This window comes from Alosa pseudoharengus, unplaced genomic scaffold, assembly GCF_046254945.1.
Source record: "Alosa pseudoharengus isolate Yale_2024_CS ecotype anadromous, Long Island Sound unplaced genomic scaffold, YU_APseudo_1.1 YU_APseudo_1.1_scf_3, whole genome shotgun sequence".
In the NCBI taxonomy this organism is placed as follows: Eukaryota; Metazoa; Chordata; class Actinopteri; order Clupeiformes; family Clupeidae; genus Alosa; species Alosa pseudoharengus.
The window spans coordinates 30,961,875-30,981,051 of record NW_027468718.1 but is presented as its reverse complement, the minus strand read 5'-3'; the positions used below and the strand labels follow the sequence as shown (position 1 = coordinate 30,981,051).

The window sequence follows — 19,177 nt, the reverse complement described above, 5'->3', positions numbered from 1 at the left end:
AGAGAGAGAGAGAGAGAGAGAGAGAGAGAGAAAACAAGAGAGAAACGTTACACATTTCTTTTTAAAATGCAACATGGGAAGAGATTGTCAATAACTGTGTCAAATTTGGCAGAGGTGCACCTGACATAAAGTAAAAATAAACACATACACACACACACACACAGTGCCAGATGTGAGACATGCCTTTCTTATGTGGTACCTGTGACTCAGCCATAATTACCATGTCAATACTCCCCTCCATCCTATCCCACCCCTGCCTCCCTCACTGTCTCCCTCCCTCCTCTCATTCTCTCTCTTCCCCTGCTAGAGTGCTGGCTCTTAATGCTAATGCATGGAACTATTCGGATATAAAATAGGGGACCAATCCATTGATCCATGATGGACAAAAAGTGTGCAGGATAGGAGGAAAGAGTGAACAAAGGAAGGAAATAAATGACAAGAACAGGAACAAGAGGGTGACAAAACAATGAAATAAGCGAGAACCAGAGAGAGAGAGCAAGAAAGCAAGCGAGAGTGAGAGAGAAGTGGGGGAGGAGAAAGAGAGAGAGAGAGAGAGAGAGAGAGAGAAAGAAAGAAAGAAAGAGAGAGAGAGAGAGAATTGACAAGGAAATGAAATAAGTATGGCCCCACAATGCTGCAGATGATCTCATGGGGCGTAATGACTTTCTGTTCTTTTGAGCACTGAATCATCTGCATTTTCAACAGGGCCAGAGACCATTATGCACTCAACTCTTTTGATTTGCAGCGCCAGGGTCGGTGCCCACTGCCACTGCTCAGGTTAACCCCCTACACACCACGCTTGCCTCTTCCAGACACCACCGCTTCCAGCTCTGGGTAGCCGAGGCCGGCAAGTCAACAGGGCTGATATAGCAGCCCCTCTAGTGTACTGTACGTGGGTCTTCTTCAGAAGCACAAATTTTTTCGTCCTTTAATAATGCACGGATGCATTAACACTAAGGCACCGTTTCTATGAACATCTGCCATTGTTGAAACACTGCATTAACACTGAGGCGTTAACACTGATACATTAACACTGAGGTATTAACACTGAGGCAGCGCTTAAATACTGTATGTGCACCTGCTGTGTCGAAACACTTCACCTTCATGGTGGAAGTACTCAGCTCCCAGACACAAGACTTGGCAGATAACACTTCAGGCCGCTAGCCTTAATTCCCCTGTTTGTTTGGTTGGTTTTAAAATGGCTTGGTGTCAGTGTATGGAGAAGTCAGTACATACACTGCGCTTCAGAAGTGCTTTTATGCCATGTTCTTTTCCCGTCTCAAGGAGCACACTTCCTGTTTGTGTATCACTTGAGCTCAGTGGCTTACCTCTGATTACATTTGTGCCTAATTGCTCAACTGTATAATGGAATCATTACACACAAACACACAGCGATGTTTGCCACGGGGTAAGGGACACGGCTTGTCTGATTCTGTATGCCGCTTATAAATACCCGGCGTTAAAAATAGTATATATCCGTAAGACATGCTAAGACATGTTAAGTAGAACACAACATTAAGATCTTGCCAAGATGATGACAGCAAGATTGTGCTCATTTATATACGGATATTGTATCTGTGCCGTTAGCAGAAGTCCAAAATCGTTTTATGCGGTCAAATCCTATGGTTCTCCACACAAATTGACAGAACACGAAGAATTGATCTTGCTAGAATGGAAGTAACTGTTGCCAAGTACTCCAGTTTTACCTCAGAATAGATGAAGACCTTGAGGTCATCCTATTCAAATTCAAATATCCCATTCAAATTTACACCACACTCTGAACTAGGGATGTAACAATTACCGGTGTAACGGTAAACTACGATAAAAATGTTGACTATAATTTGTCACAAAAATATGCCCTTCTCCAGTAGGCCTAGCAATAGACCACCTTAAAATCCCCCACAATAAAGGAATCTATAGACGGGTTTTCTCGTTTACCAACAAAATTAGATGCGCGCCCAGCCGTGGGGCAGAAGACACTTGGTGGCCGTCCACAACATTATAAACTTGACCTAATAGTCGGCTGCTGTAAGCTACAATCGGAATTTTTTTGTATACCCCTGTTGTCTCAATGATAATAACAACTAATTTCAGACTATATTTCAGAGTTTGCCGTTATACTATATTTCAGAGTTATGCATTATTAATATAACGTCGTATTTTGTCATTTTTGGCGAAGACATGCATTCCGTTAGGGATAAGTTATTGAACATATTGAACATTCTCTAACCATCGTAATTTCGAATTGGTGCAGTTTTCAGCACAAAAACTCATTTTATTCTTTTCATGGAGAGCACTGCTCTATGCTGTTCTATGGTGCTTTCTGCCTCTTAGTTGCGCACGCATGTTTTCATGACATTGCTTAGAAATCCATGTACCTATACTCAGTAACACTGAAACTATTTCAGCTTGTGTAGGCCTATTAGTGCTTTCTGAACATACTGAACACACTTTTAAAAATACCACGATAATACCGAAAATCGTGATAATTTTGGTCACTATAACCGTGAGGTTACATTTTTATACCATTACATCCCTACTCTGAACAGGTGGACATCTATAACACTGCTTAAAAAACTACTCCTTCAGACAAAAGTATAAAGAATCCAGGCAATCTCCACAGTGCTAAACAATGCTACCATAGAAAAACAGAGCACCTTCTATCCACCTATTGACTCACCCACTCACTCATCCATCCTTCAATACACACTGTGTGCCATCGAGTGTCGGCTGCCATAGCAACAGATTGGTAAATAACAGAGGGAGAGTCTTGAGAATCTGGAGGAGAAATCAGGCTGTAGGTCAGACAAGGGACAGGCCACACAGGGATCTGGGATCATGGGGCAGTGGTAGTGTAGTGGTTAAGGAGCTGGGCTAGCGTGCAGTAGCCTAAAAGTTGTCGATTCAATTCCCGGCTTCCACCGTTGTGCCCTTGAGCAAGGCACTTAACCACAAGTTGCTCCGGGGACAATGTGATCCCTGGTAATATAGCTGACATATATAAGTCACTTTGGTCAAGAAGTGTCTGCTAAATGTAATGTAATGTAATCATGGGCCCTGTCTCTGCCACATCAGGCAGAGTGGTGGCCAAAGAAGGACACACTGAACTATTTGCCTCTTTCACAGACTCTCCAGGGTTAGGACTGTCCAGGGTTGTGGTTGTTTGTCCATTTGGGGGCCACCATTCTTTCTATTTATAAGCATTTTAAATGCATAATCCCCGTGTCTTCCACTACTGCCGGATTAGCCGCAGGAAAACATTCCCTCGGCGCCGCAGCACTGGTCTATTTGGGGCTAATTTCCGACCAGGACCTTTTGCGGCGCTTTTATCAGGCCCATCTGAGCCCAGACTTAGAGAACGGCTCTCTGAGATGAGTCTTCACACGCTCACTTCAGCCTCTGCAAACTCCAAGAGTGATGCTTCCACCACCCTCCCACGAAACTCCATCCCATAGCAAATACAAAACATGCAGAGTGGAGGGAAACAAACGCTGGGAGAGGGTAGCCAGAGGCTCAATGAAATTGTCTCCATCACCATTCACAAACACTGGTTTGCATTTTCTTTTTATTGTGACATTTCGTGGTTATTTTCACTGCTAATCTGTTTTTCTCTGCTGCCGTGCAAGAGACAGAATGCAGCAAAGCAGCACACAGAAACGCAAGCCGGGAGGAGTGTTGATGTGATGGCAAAAAGGCGTACTCTTTCACAAGCGTGAAAGTGCCTTGCTTGCTTTTGGTGAGTGAAACCCATCTCTTGTGATCCGCCTGTTGCATAGCAGTACGTCGGTTGCACGGCGCAGGAAGAGCTCACACAATGGAGCTGCAGGCCGACAAGACTCTCCGTTCCCGAACATGACCCTTTCTCTCTCTCTCCCTCTCTCAAAGTCCAGCCATTAACAGCCTTCAGCTGCTGAGTCACCCGCTAGCCATCCCGCCGAGAGACGCTTTATTGTCAGCGCTGTAATTTATGGCGTGGTGGTGACAGAGCGGCGAGCACAAGGCCACGAGTTCTTCTTTCTGAGAGAGTTGAACCGCGCCTCCGCAGAAACTGAGGGGTTTCTTTCTTTCCTTTGTTTTTTTTTTTTTTTTTTTTTAAAGATTCACCTACCTAGACCATCAGAAATAATGATAAAAAAGGCCTTTTTGCTTCTCTCATTAAATTTGGGATTGAGTCATGATTGTGGCTGGTTTTAAAACAATGTCTAAAGAATACTCTGAATAGTCCATAAGTTAGGGGTCATTTTTTAATGAGAAAGAAGCATCAGTAGGGGTCATGTTATGGTTTACTTTGGAGAAGGTCAAGAGAGAGTGCAGCAGTAAATTTTTCACTGCAGAAAATGACAGTCTTAGAAAAAAAATGAGAAAGAAGAGGGAGAGAGAAAAAAAAAGAGAGAGAGCCCCCTAGGGTAGGAATGCAAGCATCGAGTCACACTTCCTGCTTACATAACACAACACAACACACCCTCACCCACCCACCCACCCCCCTCAAAAATCAGTCACGGGTCACTGAGTGCTCATATCAAAGGGGGTTCGGAGAAATTGGGCCAGTGTGGCCGTACCTTGTCCCCTTAGCTTGACCCCTTCATTTTCCCCTGCGCCGGACGAGCACTTTCATCTCCGCCCATGATTGTAACTCCACTCCACAACAACTACCACCACAAATCCTCCTGCCCCACCACCCACCCACACACCCACCCCACCAACTCCTCTTCTGGCCCCTCTCCTGTTGGCTCGATAGCTTCCTCTACACCTCAGCCTCCTGCTCACATTCTGACTGTTACTAAAACCTGCCTCAAAAGAAGCCACCTGCCCATCACCAGCCATTTGATGTGTGAGTGGGTGTGAGAGAGGTGTCAAGGTTTGTCAGCGGTGCACATCTTGCATCTATGCAGTCTGCACCAGCAGCTGGTCTTCACTTAGATAATTCCTTGGCTTGTATTTAGATTTTTGGCCTTAAATTCGTACATTTAACAAATGCCTCATCCAAAATGCTGATGGACATGCTTGTGCAAAATCGGAAAATGCGCCTGGCATTAAAACCGAACACTGGAAATTGGTAGGCACATGTAGCAATGCACACAGACTGCATCAGGGAGGGTAAACAGTTGGTGTTTGTCCCGAATCTTTTAAGTGAACTTTTCACACAGACAGCGAAGCCATGGTGTTAAAGGACATTCTCTTCTTTGGAGAGCAGCGCTTCTTTTCATTTGGGCACGGATAAAAGAATCAGGCTCGGGTCTCCTGACCGACCGCCAGTGGTGTGGAGCCATGGGCTCAGTGGCGCGCTAGGCTACCACACAAACATCATGCGCTCCGCTCCACTCCCATCCTGTCCTTTGTCTTCCCCATGAAAATGCCTCTCGCTTTCTCTCCATCTCTCCCTCCCTTTCTCACTCGTTCCCTTCTCTCCTTCACCCATCTCGGTTTCCCCTCCTCTCTTCCCCTTTCTCTCTCTAAAAACACGCGCACACACTCTTGCTTTCAATTTTTTGATATCTGTCTCTTATCTTCTCTTGAACACATGCACTCTTCACTTCTCTGTAATTTTTCCTCTCCACCGCTCTCTCTCTCTCTCTCTCTCTCTCCAGGCCTGGCCAGGAACCTCTCTCTCCCCCTGCTGTCTGCTGCTCCTCTCAGCCCCCAATTACGCCGCTCGCATGGGGCATTAGCTGGGGAAATCAGCCGTGCTCGCTCGCCACACACTCCGCGCCAGAGCCCCGTTTGGGCAAATTCAATCAGCTGTGCCGCTGAGAAGACTTTAGATTCATTTATATAATTCATATATTTTATGCGGCTTACAGCTGACCGACTGTGTGGCCAAGGGGCCGGAAAAAAGCCTGAGGAGCTGCCAGAAGAGCACACAGGCGGTTGTCTGACATGTTTAGATCAGGCTGAACACTCAGCAGAGAAAACACTCCCGGGGTGAAACCTCATCTCCCCGAGCCTTAATCTGCCCTGCTTCAAAAGGAGATGGGGAAAAAAAAAAAAAAACAGAGCTCGGCCGCTTTGGCATTTCCCTCCCTTTTAAAACCCCGCTCGGACCTTCCGCCTGTCAAACCGTTTCCCCCCCTGTGCGTTTCTTAATGGTACTCGGGCCGGATCTTCACCTCCTCTGCTTTCAGTAGAGTCTTCATCCATCACTTCCTCTGAAAGATGGGATGAAGAAGAGAAAGAAGAGGAAAAGAAACCTTCACACTTAAACCTTAAGAAAACAGTTCCGTCCATGTAGTCGCCCGATCCCATCGATGAACAATGTACTGCAAACAACAGGGTTGTCACACATGAGGGACAAAGAGGGGCTTTGTTGTGGCTAACGGAGGAGATGGGGAGAGCTCATCATAAAGCCTGGGGCTATACCGGTCAGATGGGGGAGAGTAGGAGGAGGAGGAAGAGGAGGAGGGAGGGAGAGAGAGTGAGAGAGAGAGAGAGAGAGAGAGAGAGAGAGAGAGAAAGAGTATCAGGAGAAGGGAGGAGGGAAGAGAGGGAGGGGGAGAAAAAGAAAGAAAGACAGAAAGAAAGAAATAATAAATAAAGAATATCAGTAACAGCCAGGGAGGGAGAGAGAGAGTGGGACAGAAAGAGAGAACAGAGAGAGCAAGAGAGACAGAGAGAGAGGGGGGGTCCCAGTGGTGGTTGCTGTGCGAGCCTGAGACTGCAGAGGTGAGTGAGTCCAGTCAGGGAGAAAGGGGAGAGGAGGCTGAGGGCCTGGCCAGCACATGACCACCACAAACGTGTCTGCAAACACCAGTGTTGGGCAAGTTACTGAAAATTAGTAATTAGTTACAGTTACTAGTTACTTCTTTCAAAAGTAATTCAATTACGTTACCAATTACTGTATCAAAAGTAATTAGTTACTAGAGAAAGTAACTTTTGAGTTACTTTTAAGTCTGCTTTTAAAATGTCAATATGAACAGTACTGAACAGTCACACACACAATAAACCTAATTTTTGGACCTATTTATTGTAGTTTCAACCACAAAACATTCTACAATGCATGAAGGCCTCCCTGACCTTGTTTTGCGCCACCCTTACCATCTAGGTGGTTTGATAGATATGTACAGTACACTGCCTACTGCTTGCCTACTACTTGCCTTCTGCAATATAGTAATAAGTTATTATTATCATTATTATTGCAATCCTTCTGTAGGCTACATGGAATTCGTTCAATGGGATGTAATGTGAAACAATGTTAAATGGCCTATTTTCAAAGCAGTTATTGTCTGCTCACACACACATAACCTTAGGTTATCCTCATCCTGCTTTGAACACAGTTGTATTATATAGCATTTTAAGCACCACCAGTTTGGGAAAAGCCTGCGCTGCACAAGTGCTGACCTACCGAAATAAGTTCTAATGCATCCGAGAGTTTGGGATTGTCGCGCACTATGCAGAAGGTTACTCTTCAGCTGATATGGTGTTCCAGAGAGAAGTTGCATGTTCCGTCGCAGACAAATGAATCCATAACACCATGGACGTCAATTCCGATGTAAACATAGCCTACTGTGCAAATAACTCAAGTCGCTGTTACGTACGGTAGGCTATTTGGAGGTTTCTTTATCTGGTAAGTGAAATCTGCATTTTCCTCTCGAGTTAAACGTGTGCTTGCTTGTGCCAAGGCTATATATAGGCTACCGTAGCCTATTGGTGTTGTGGCGTGGCTATGTTGTAAGAATGAGAAATTGATATAACGAGGCTTTTGCGCAATAGGCGAAAAAGAGCGGAGATAAGCAACAATGCGCTTTTACTGTAGTGGAGCTTACGAGATGGAAACGAAAGGGAAAAGGCTTTTAAGATGGCCATTTAAATTGTAGCGTAATGCACTCTTGTGTGTTTTAGCATAAATCCGAAATAAGGAGGAATGTGAGGAGGCTCCTATTAACTGTAAAGAATGCATCTGCAATCTAAACATGTAACACAATCGCTGGAAACACAGCTAAGGTCAGGAGACAAAGCAGCAAATGTGCATCTTGTCTGCAGTCCTTCATTCAAGATCAACAGAGTAACGCAAGTAACGAACTCTTTGAAATTTCAGTAATTGTATTGCGTTACTGGATTTACAAAAATACTTCGTTACATGCTCGTTACCACTAAAAGTAGTGGAATTACAGTAACGCGTTACTTTGTAACGCATTACTCCCAACACTGGCAAACACCAAGATTCGCACATGCCCCGTTGCATCAGATCAGGCCAGCGAGGGCTCCGAGCGTGAGGCTTAAGGCGTCTGAGTGAGGGATGAGTGAGGCGGTGAGGGGAAGAGGACTGGATCTCATAATGTCCGAAAACAAACAAACAAACACATAAAATCCTTTGGACTTGTAGTACTTATTTACTCCACAGAGATTCAAGAATCAACCACAGGAACAGCCAAGGCCTTCATCACGTCCCTTCATTGTTCAACGAACAATGTCTCTTCAGTCATCTCCTCATTGGTTTATAGAATCAACCTGTAGTTCATAAGCATCGCTGACAGCAGCCATCAGATTGGTGTCCATAGTCTATGGTCCACTGACCAACTGTAAGTTCATGAGAAGTCCTGAGATGGTAAGATTTTTCGCATTGCTGTTCAAAATAAGGCTGTTCTTAAGTGAAAGACACAAATACGTGTGTGTTGATATAGACAATGAAAGAAAATGCTTTCCCTGCTACATCTGGGAGTAGTTTACAAGAGTTACTTCACGCTCACATGGACCATTGCTTTGGATTAGTGATGAAACCGGTCAATCCCCCTCACATGGCTAAGAATGGTACCTTCCAATATTTCTAAACACTCACCATTCGGTAACTGTTTGCGCTTGTTTGTGTGTGTGTGTGGAGATGAATTCCATTTTGACTAGGCCCAGGTATTGGTGACATGAGGATATAAAAAATATATGCTTCCTATCCATCTATAAACAAAATGGAAGCCAGCTAAGGACATATATTTGCCAACACAGGATAGAAAGTATGATTTCCTTTGACTTGCAAAGAATTCAGATATTTACCGTAATGCATACTTTTCCTTTCAATACTCCACACAAAAGCATCGTAAGCTTGTATAACTATTATCTCGCGTTATGACACTCGTGTAAATTGGAATGCTATTCATTAAGCATTTGTAAAGGTGTCATAACACGCGTAGCTCCAGTTACCCTAGCAAAATGTCAGTGACTCAGATGGCATCTCTGTCCACTTCTCGCCACCTTTTCCATATGTTAAAGTGACCAGGGGATGCGGAGGGAGCATGCTGTGCGTGCTGAATGCCCACCTAACGTTGTCGTGTTTTTGGATGTAGATCTTGTGAAACATCATATCCTCCTGCTTGGCGTTGATGTCTGCTTTCATCTCCATGGCAACGTGGCGGGGAAGCACAGATAGGAGGAGGCGTTCCTGCAAATGGAGAAAGTGAGTGAGAGAGTGTAAGAGAGAGAGTGAGAGAGTATGAGAGTGTAAGAGAGAGAGTGAGATAGAGTAAGAAAGTGAGAGTAAGAAAGTGAGAGAGAGAGAGAGAGAGCGAGAGAGCGACAGTAAGAGAATGTGAGAGAGAGAGAAAGAGAAAGAGAAAAAAAAAGACATTAGCTGGTTGTTGATTTTTTTTTTTTCCATCACATTTTGTTTCTTTTCAAGAGACTGACGTTCAGGCCGACGCTGTGCTGCACTGCTCTCCTGTGTCACAGCCTGTTGTTGACGGCATGAGGTGTCGTCACGGGTAACACAAGCTGTAACTAACGTCACGTCAGCGCACTGCTGTTGGCCGAAGAGGAGGAGGAGGCAGGTGAGCGGGGTGGGCATGGGGGTGTGCTGAGGCTAACAGCCCGAAGAGGAGGCACTGGGGCCCAAACGCTGAGGATCCCCATGTCAGCGTAGGCAAATTACCAGCGCTCCAGAGCTCCGTGCACAAACTGATTTAATCAGCTCTCATTGACTACCCCCCCCCCCCCCCCGGCCCCTACCAGCGCCGCCACCCCAGAACAAACACCGGGCAGTCCACACAAAAATGCCAAGAACGCCAGGGACACGCTGAAGGGACACGCTTCAAACTATTTCAAACTCATTGACTCCAGCCCGCACCCCCCCCCCCCCACCTCACACACACACGCACACACCCTCTCACCCTAGTCTCCGGTCTGATGAGCACCAACCCCAAAAACCACTCATTAACATGTATCCAAGAGAGAGAGAGAACCACCCCACACACACACACACACACAGTGCCATCACCTTACACCCCCCCCCCCACCCCCACACACAGTGCTATCACCTCCCCACCCCACACACACACACAAACACCATCACCTTACCACCGCCCCCCCCCCCCCCCCACAAGACACACACACACACACAGTGCTATCACCTTACCCCTCCAACCCCCCCACACACACAGTGCCATCACCCCCCCCACACACACACACATCCCCCCCAGTGTCCTCACCTGCTGCTGGTTTTCCCTCTGTGAGTGGAGGCGAGCCTGGATGCACTCGCGGGTCTCCTGGAAGGCCTGCCTCTGGGAACCCTCGGCTGGATAGTGGGTGCACACGCCCACGATGTTGGTGCACGAGAAGATCAGTACGTTGGATACCAGCTGTGGAATGGAGGACAAGGAGAAGAGAGAGAGAGAGAGAAATAGACAGAGAAAGAGAAAAAGACAGAGAGAATGGAGACGTTTTAGGTATTTTCACATGGGAACACCGAACTACGGTGGCCCTGAGGTGCAAACCACAACCGCAAATCGAAAAACACAAAGACAAATCAAAAACCACAACGGCAAATTAAAAAACACAACGGCAAATTAAAAAACACAACGGCAAATAAAATTGTTATTGTTCAAGTTAACCATACTGTTTATGAAATTACCAAACAGTTAAACCAACACCAAATGTGTGCAGAGCACAGCGATGAGAAACAGTCCCTGGAGGAGCCCTGCTGGGGTTGGAGCGAGGCGGACGGCCTGTGACACAGTCTGTCTTCACTGGGCTTTAGCACTTCTGCTCTACTCTGTTGAGATCTGGCATAAACAAACCAGGCCTCGCTTCCCCCTGTGATGAGTAGGTTAGCTCCAGAAAAAGAACAGGGATGCCGGAGTTAATGAATGAGCGAGGGAGTGAGAGAGGGAGAGGGAGAGAGAGGGGGCGAGAGCCCACGAGACAGAGAGAGAGAAAAAAAGAGAGAGAGGGAGAGAGAGAGAGAGAGAGAGACAGAGAGAGAGAGACACCGACATACATGGAGTAGTTAAAGCTGTCATCATAACGAAAGAGAGGGCCTCCCTCTGTCCTCTTCACTTTCTTTCCCTGTCTCTCTCTCTCTCCCCTCTAAGAATTCAATTCTTTCAATTAACTCTCTTTTCTTCTTCCCCCCTCTCTCTCCCTCTCTCTCTCTCTCAGACAGGGTCAGGAACAGAGCGTCTCTGCCTCCTCTCTAAACACTGGTACCAGGGCACGGGGGCCACTGTTTCCATAACATCGCCCCGTCTGAACGGAGATGCTCGTCTGCACACACATCTTGCTGCTCTGACCTCAGCAGCCATTGTGACCGGCCTAATGGACTCTCTGTGTGTGTGTGTGTGTGTGTGTGTGTGTGTGTGTGTGTGTGTGTGTGTGTGTGTGTGTGTCAGACACACATACACGGAACTTTAGGTCAGACAAACTTCAGATGACCTTGGCTATCTAGTCAGCATCAAGGCCATCAAGGTCCAGCCAGACAGCTTGCAGGCTACCATGGTGCTGTTCACACCCCCAAAAATGGGATAACGAAGCGGGACCGGAAGAACGCCATGTGTCTCATTCGCACCACACCGTCCAATTCACACCAGCGGCGCGTGGAGCTCAGGACAATCACACACATCCGGCAGCGTCCGGCAGCCTCGGTCAAATCAATATGGAGCTTGGGGCAGGGGGTAGGGAGGGAACTGGGAGTGACGATTAAACAGGTCTCAAAACAAACAGAGGAGAGGGGAACCATCACGCAGGAGATTAACCAGGGCGAGAGGTGCATGATGAGACAGTGGACTTAAAACTTGTAGCTGCGATCATATACGCATGAACACTCTCTCTCTCACACACACACACACACACACACACGGGCACTCATGCATGGGCAAACTGCGCACCCGCATGCACGCCACACACACAATGAAACCTTTCCTCTAACACATTTTGTTTGTTTAAGTGACAGATCAGGTGATAGCCCATTAATGAATAATTTTCCAGTAAACATTGTTTTGTATCAAAATGACAAGAGAGTTGCATTATTATGTTTCTGAGGAGGTTCTATAGCTTTGTTTACATCCACCTGGTAGGAAAGGGACAAGTTGAACCCATTGAACATCGTTGTCTGCAGCTGCCTCTCAGTAGGCTACATCTCTGTATTTCAGCAGTCAACATTTCAGGCATCAATAAACGTGATGATGAAACGTTATCCCATTGTTCAATATTTGATAGCCTGTCACAGGAACGTTATTTCACTAAAATCGCCTTGATTTGGTGCATTGATCTGTATCGATAACGTTATGGGAGAACCTGTAGCCTAATGATAGCCTAACTTTTTTTCTCTGTTCAAAACTCGGTTTACACGAAGACTCTGCAGTGCCTTGCCTACCATTCCTGCCTACCACTCTAGTTGTAAACGAACGGTGACGTAACATTAGAACGGAGGTGCAAAACCTTAATAAGCTAAGGACAGTAGGCTACAGTACATGTATATATGTGTGGTTGAATTTCTGAGGAAGAACCTGCATTTGCATCTGCAAGTCAAACCGAACTTGAGGAGATGGATTTGAGTCAGTTCCTGTTGACTTGTCATTTCTACCCCACTCATTAATGGCCCATTAACACCTACATTTCCTGTAAACCTTGTGCCCCCTTGTCGAAGACAAATGTTTTCTTTACACAAGCTGAACAAAAATGTCACTACATGCTTTACGTTAGTACTTCTATGTATGTGACAAATAAACCTTGTATTCTTGTAAATGTGTGATTGGGTCCTCTGACCTAATGTGGTAACAGAACATCAACGTCCTCCTCTATTGCAAGGGAAGGGTAGAGACAAGACAACAACACCTGAATACATAGCCCATATTCTGTGAGATATCTTTAAAGCCTAGTGCTAAAATTAACTAAACAAATTTGTTACCAATATTAACCTTCTCCATTTAGACTAGGAACAACATATTGCATTTAATTCCTATGAACAATTTTCCACTATGGGTTCATATTGTAGACATCTCATCACGGCTTTAAAATATTTTCATAACCGTACAGTACATCAGATAGTGTTTACCAGAAACTCTTCCCTAGAAAGAGCAAGTCCTTAAACATGACCATTTTTTCTCTATAGCAACACAGCTGAAGATCACTTTAAAGGAAGAGAAGACTGGTTGGGAAATTATTGTCTTCATTTTGGTGGTAAAAATCAAATGACAGGCCAATATTGCATTTAAGGGTCAGACCCTCTCCTCTCCCTCAATGTCTGACATTGTCTTTCAGAACAGCCGTTTGATTACTAGGCTACAGGCTATGTTCTGAGTGAATGCTTCAATGCCAAATGAGGATCAGTGTGTGTGTGTGTGTGTGAGTGTGTGTGTGTGTACGTACATGCACATATCTATGTGTGTTTAGATTAGCGGTAGCGGATATCTAATATGGCTGTTGCACATTATAGTGCAGGTGTATCCTACTGTACGCATGAGTACGGGGGTACACTGTCCTCCTCTGTTTGGGCTGACCTCTGCCGGCTGTGGGTTAACGTTTTGACAGCATGATCAATGCATGACAGGTACGACTGAGGCAGTGCCCTTGAAAACGGTCGCCACCTCTCAACCCACAGGCAGCTTGACAAATCTCCCACAGACTTGGAAGGAGGCACGGGAGCGGAAGCCAAGGCAAGGCAAGGCAGAGTGGCAGTAGCACAGCCACAGAAGCATAGAACACAAACACATGGCCACGTACACGCACTCATCATCATCATCATTTCTTGAATTTCCCCTTGAGGATCAATAAAGTATCTATCTATCTATCTATCTATCTATCTATCTATCGATCATCATCGTGGCGCTACGGTTGACCTGTGTCATAATCACTGTGGGTTTGCTGTTGTTGGGAGCTGTCAAAAGCTTGACAAAAAAGGCAAGAGAAAAAATAACGAATGTGAAACAAAACATATGTGGATGAATGCAGAGTCTGAGTGACTAAACTTGACATGAGTAATTTATGACATATATAGTATAATAGCATTTAAATAAAGTCATAACATAATAACAAGATGGGGAATATGAGAGAATGAGAGAAAAACAAATAGACAAAGACGAGAGAGAGAGAGAGAGAGAGATGGCATGAGTATAGAGGATTGAAAGATGTGTTTTTGCAAGCAGGAGGCCTGGGCTGAGCCCAACAGCCCAACAGCTGGCAGCCCCACGCTGGCCCTGGGTCCTGCCTCCCCTCGCTGCCATGGAAACCAGCGTGCATCAGATAAGAGACTGACCAGCCAGTCAATGCAAATATTCCCAAGCAACAATCCCTCTCTATTTATACTGACCGGCACTTTCCCTGTCCTTATTTGGAAGCCAGTGGAATCCCCAGACGAAAGAATGGACGTGGGAGTCAATAGAGCTTCAAAAAAAAAAAAAAAAAAAAAAAAATCCAACTTCACAACAAATGGAGCATCGTATAAATCATGCAGTAGGCATTGTGAATCAGGGAAAAAAATACAAAATAGCAATCGATTTCCTAGCAATAAAATTAGCTTTCATTCATGATTCTTTTAAAATAGCATGATTTGAGCATTGCTCTTCTCACACACAAAGGTAAACAATAGAGTTAGTTCTAAGGGGACATATTTCCATAACCATGTCCATCATTTGCAAAAGGCTGAAAATAGCCCCAAACAAAAGAGGGGCTAAGAACACTGAAAAAACAATCTACTGTAAGCACTTGAGGCCCTGTGCTGACATTAGAGTCAAACTGCTAATCTTCTCATTCTTCACCACTCCATCCCATCATAGTGAGAACATGACATCATTAAAAGTGGTGACTGATGATCGAAAGTGTATTAACAATACGACTTAATTCCATGATGATGCCATTCCAATCTCCGACCACCACGTGGAATAGCTACTGTATAAAAAAACATTAACTTAATTTATCCGTTCAAAAAAATGGCAACAACTTCAATTTTATAAATTATATAAATCAAGGGACATAATGCAATAGCTCACTAGATCATGGTTCCAAAAAAAACCTTTGTGAAATTATGCGTTTTTCCCCGGGCATTCCATTTCTATCTTGCATTCCCACTTGCTAAGGTAATGCTCAAAATCGACTCAGATTAGATAAACCACACTAATACACAAGTCTAACATTTGCCCTCTGGCTGCATTCTATACACTTCCGGAAAACCTCTCTCAGGTTGACTGACTTCACTATTTAACACTGCCACTGATCAAACCACTAACAATGGTCAGTTGTGCCTGCCTGCCTGCCTGCCTGCCTGGCCAGCCTGACCTGCTGAGAGGCATACGCAGCATGGCTCACTGGCCACGCGGCCACTCAGCCACAGTGTTTACACGGGCGCGGTGCTCCGGGCTTCAGTGTTCGCGTCGGAGTCGACAGTAACCAGGGAACGCTGGCACCAACACTCAACCTGTGTACCCTCATTATGCAACATTATTTTAGACACCCATTAATTATTGCCGGTGCGGTCATAAAAAAACAAAAAATAGCCCCCACCCCCGTCATGAGGAGGAGACGGAAGGCTGAGGTGTCAATATTTACCCAGCGGGGGGAGAGAAAGAGCGAGAGAGTCCCCATTTTACCCTGGGCCTCTTGCCTTGGTGACGGCGGCAATGCTTCCAAATGATAGACCCAGAGCCAGTATGTTCCACAGCAGTATGGTGGTTGTGCACATGATGGAGATGTGATGATAGTCCTGAAAAACCCATGCCATTAAGACTTAAGATTCAGCAGTAGCATGAAAACAAACCACATTCAGCAGATCAACTGAATATGAACATTCATTTTCAACCTCCTCTGTGTGCCAGTGTTTTACCCATTTAAAAGGGTTAGATGTCAGTGCTGCACAAAAGGAGACATTCAGCAAAATGTCAGCAACCAGAGAAATGGCCTTTTGTGTTCCACATTTGCATTCCATTTACAGGTACATAAAAGCTGAGGCTTTTATCCAAAGCGACCTACAAAAAAGGGAAACAATTGAGATAAAGTATGACTAAGACATGTTAGTGCAAGTACAAGTACTACTCGCATACAATCAGTTCAAACGAAGTTAAGTCAAGGGAAGGAGAAGAGGGATAGTCTAGTGGTAAGAGCTAGGAAGATATAGGGGAACACCTCTGCTCAGGTAGGAACTGGTAGTGCGTTCTACCGCGAAGGAACAACAGATGAGAAAAGTTTGGATTGCCTTGAGTGTACAGGTGGCAGTCGGCGTTGGAGGAGTGCAACGGTCAGAAGGCAACATATGCCTGAACGAGGGCATTCAAGTAAGGGGGTGTAGAACTGGAGACTACTTTGTAGGCAAGCATTAGTGATTTGGATGTAATGCGTGCGACTACATGTAGCCACTATAACTGAAAGAGACCTACTATAACTGAAACTGAAAGAGACCTACTATAACTGAAAGAGACCTACTATAACTGGCATTAGCGTGGGTGGATTTCCTGGGTGGTGCTGCCCCTAACATTCTGATGATAAAGCTATTGTAAGATACTACTAGCCTGGAAATCCAGACCATATCTAGAAAGATTTAGGGTCTGGCTATGAGTGATGAAAATGGCCCAACTTGAGAGGCGGCACCAAGCATGCATTTGAAAATATCACTGCACGCAATTGGATAACACTATGACCAATGTTTATTGACTGATTCCGGACTTCGTCACAGCGCTGTCTAGTTCACCTCTGGCCCGCGTATATCAGATACACCGATGTGATTGGTCCAGCTCGGTTCCAACGGCATTGGTAATGAGCATCATTACTGATTGCCAGAGTGACTCACTGATTTCCAGGGTAAGATATTACCCGACTACACTACACGACTAAACTAAAACATAATTCTAATTAAATCTTATCAAATGCCAGGCTTGGCAGCATGATTCATTCTCATGTTTGCATTTTGTCATATCAATCTAACTCTTCTAACAATAGACTTATACTACTGTGCTGGTGTAATGGTCAATGGCAATAATGGTCTTAAAATAACTACATTTGCCATACTTACCTGAAGCCTGCACAAACTTGAAATGTTGGCTTTGTCGTAGCCAGGCTATTTCAATTAAAAAGTCAATCACGCAATGTTTCGGTCCAAGTGTCTTACGGGGGACGCAGGTTCAAATCTGGCCTGCTGTCATTTCCCAATCCCACCCCATCTTTTACTCCCTCCCACTCACTTCCTGTAAATCTTTACGGTCCTATGATCTAAATAAAGGCAAAAAGCCCCAAAATATAACAAAAGAACTCCACTGTAATCTCCACTGTAATCCTCTTGTTCACAGGAAGTCCACTCTGTGGGCTCAACTGCACCGCAAACTTTTCTTTTAGAGTCACACCTCCCACAGATCGACAACATTCGTGCCACTCGCTCGGCCTGCTGGGACCACGCTGGGGTCAGAAAGGCCACCGTTGGATTCACACCTTTGAAGAAGAAAGGAAGGCCAACTGTCCACGATAAAGGAGGGAGGCAGCGCTGTTTTTCATCTCCCACTTCAAAAAACATTCTGGCAGTGCCGGACCAAATATAGATTCTACAAATGCTAACCACATGAGATGCCGGGCAAGAAGTGGACTTTGATGTCAACAGCTAGCACAGACCACAGGTATTTTCCTCTGCTAATGTCAGCTTCAATAACATCAGCTCTATTCGGCAAAGAACTGTAAACAATCAAATAAAAGACCCTTGTAGTAACATTTTATTAGAGAGAGATAGGGCATGTCTCCCGTTCAATCCTCACATGACCAAAGTAGGTCTTTAGTACAATAACAGCTCATAACTCGACTCACTGCATTTATACAGCGCTTTTCAAAGTACTTTATAGTAAACAGGGGAACCTAACCAACCACCACAACGTTCAGCACACATCAGCTTGAGGTAGAGAGTGAGGGGATTAATGAATCAGCCAATGACACTGGGGGAGGACTAGGGGGCCAGATTGAATAAGCCCGGTTGGGAATTTAGCCAGGACACTGGGGAACCCACTCTTTATGACAAGTGCCATGAGATTTTTTATGACCAGTGAGCCAGGACCTTGGTTTAATGTCTCCCCTGAACGACGGCTTCTCCTACAGTACAGTGTACCAAGACCACACCTGCTTAGCTTCAGCAACTCAGCAGAGACAGAGCATCCATTGGTCTGGCAGCTGGCTAGACCAAAAAAAGCCTCAGATTTCAAGATTGACGTCTTCTGGCTTTAGATGCTAAGGGACAGATTACAGTTAATCCTCCTACAGCCCCTTCCAATTGTCTTTTGGTCCCAGGCTCCCCCTCATTCCACTTCACTCTGTCTGTCCCCCATCCCACACAGCCTGTGATGCTTGGACTCGTCTGAGATCAAACCAAAGGGGAGGGGTTTGTAACAAAGCTCTTACCAAGAGGCCAGGTGACAATGTGGGCGCATGGGCACCAGGTAAGTTAAGGAGTACTCGTCTTTTGGTTAGTTGAAACAGGGAGTGACAAAATGGCAGGGCCATGGCTTGAAATCACACTTTTTCCTACTTTTTCTACATATGGAAAGAATTTCACATGGACACACAGTATCCATTCAATATGCAATTTGAACACACGGAATAAGTCATACGATTTTTTGTGCCAGAAACACCAAATTCCCTCCTGGAAATAACAAACAGCGTCACTGCCATGCCTTTCAAGGCTTTGTAGCTACCGCATACCAAATAAGGGAGGAGAGAAAACGTCAGATATGGGCCATAAAAAAAGAGCCGAGAGCCACTGTGCATCTGGTCTCTAGGTGGTTACTATCGGCCAGTGGGAAGTGAGGTAACAAGGATGATTGGAATGGGGATGCGCACATGCGCACACACACACACACACCTCACTCATCAGTTGACATCTAACTGACCCTGTCCTCTGACAGCAACCATAGAATTATAGCCTAGCACTGAGGTAGTGAGGTAAACACTCGTCAAAGCAAAAAAATACTGACAAACACAAAGTGAAAAACCTGGCAACACTATTATTTATTCAATT

At 45.3% G+C, this 19,177-nt stretch overlaps 1 protein-coding gene across 1 annotated transcript in view; it reads right to left on the bottom strand.

The window, feature by feature from the left end:
• The window catches only part of adcy5 (adenylate cyclase 5), a 79,120-nt gene that overhangs the window by 25,458 nt on the left and 34,485 nt on the right, over positions 1–19,177 (bottom strand). Inside the window, exons 2-3 of the mRNA XM_076264019.1 lie at positions 10,410–10,559; positions 9,246–9,367 (exon numbers count right to left, since the gene is read on the bottom strand). Coding sequence (XP_076120134.1) covers positions 9,246–9,367; positions 10,410–10,559 — 272 coding nt within the window. The remainder of the gene's footprint in view (positions 1–9,245; positions 9,368–10,409; positions 10,560–19,177) is intronic.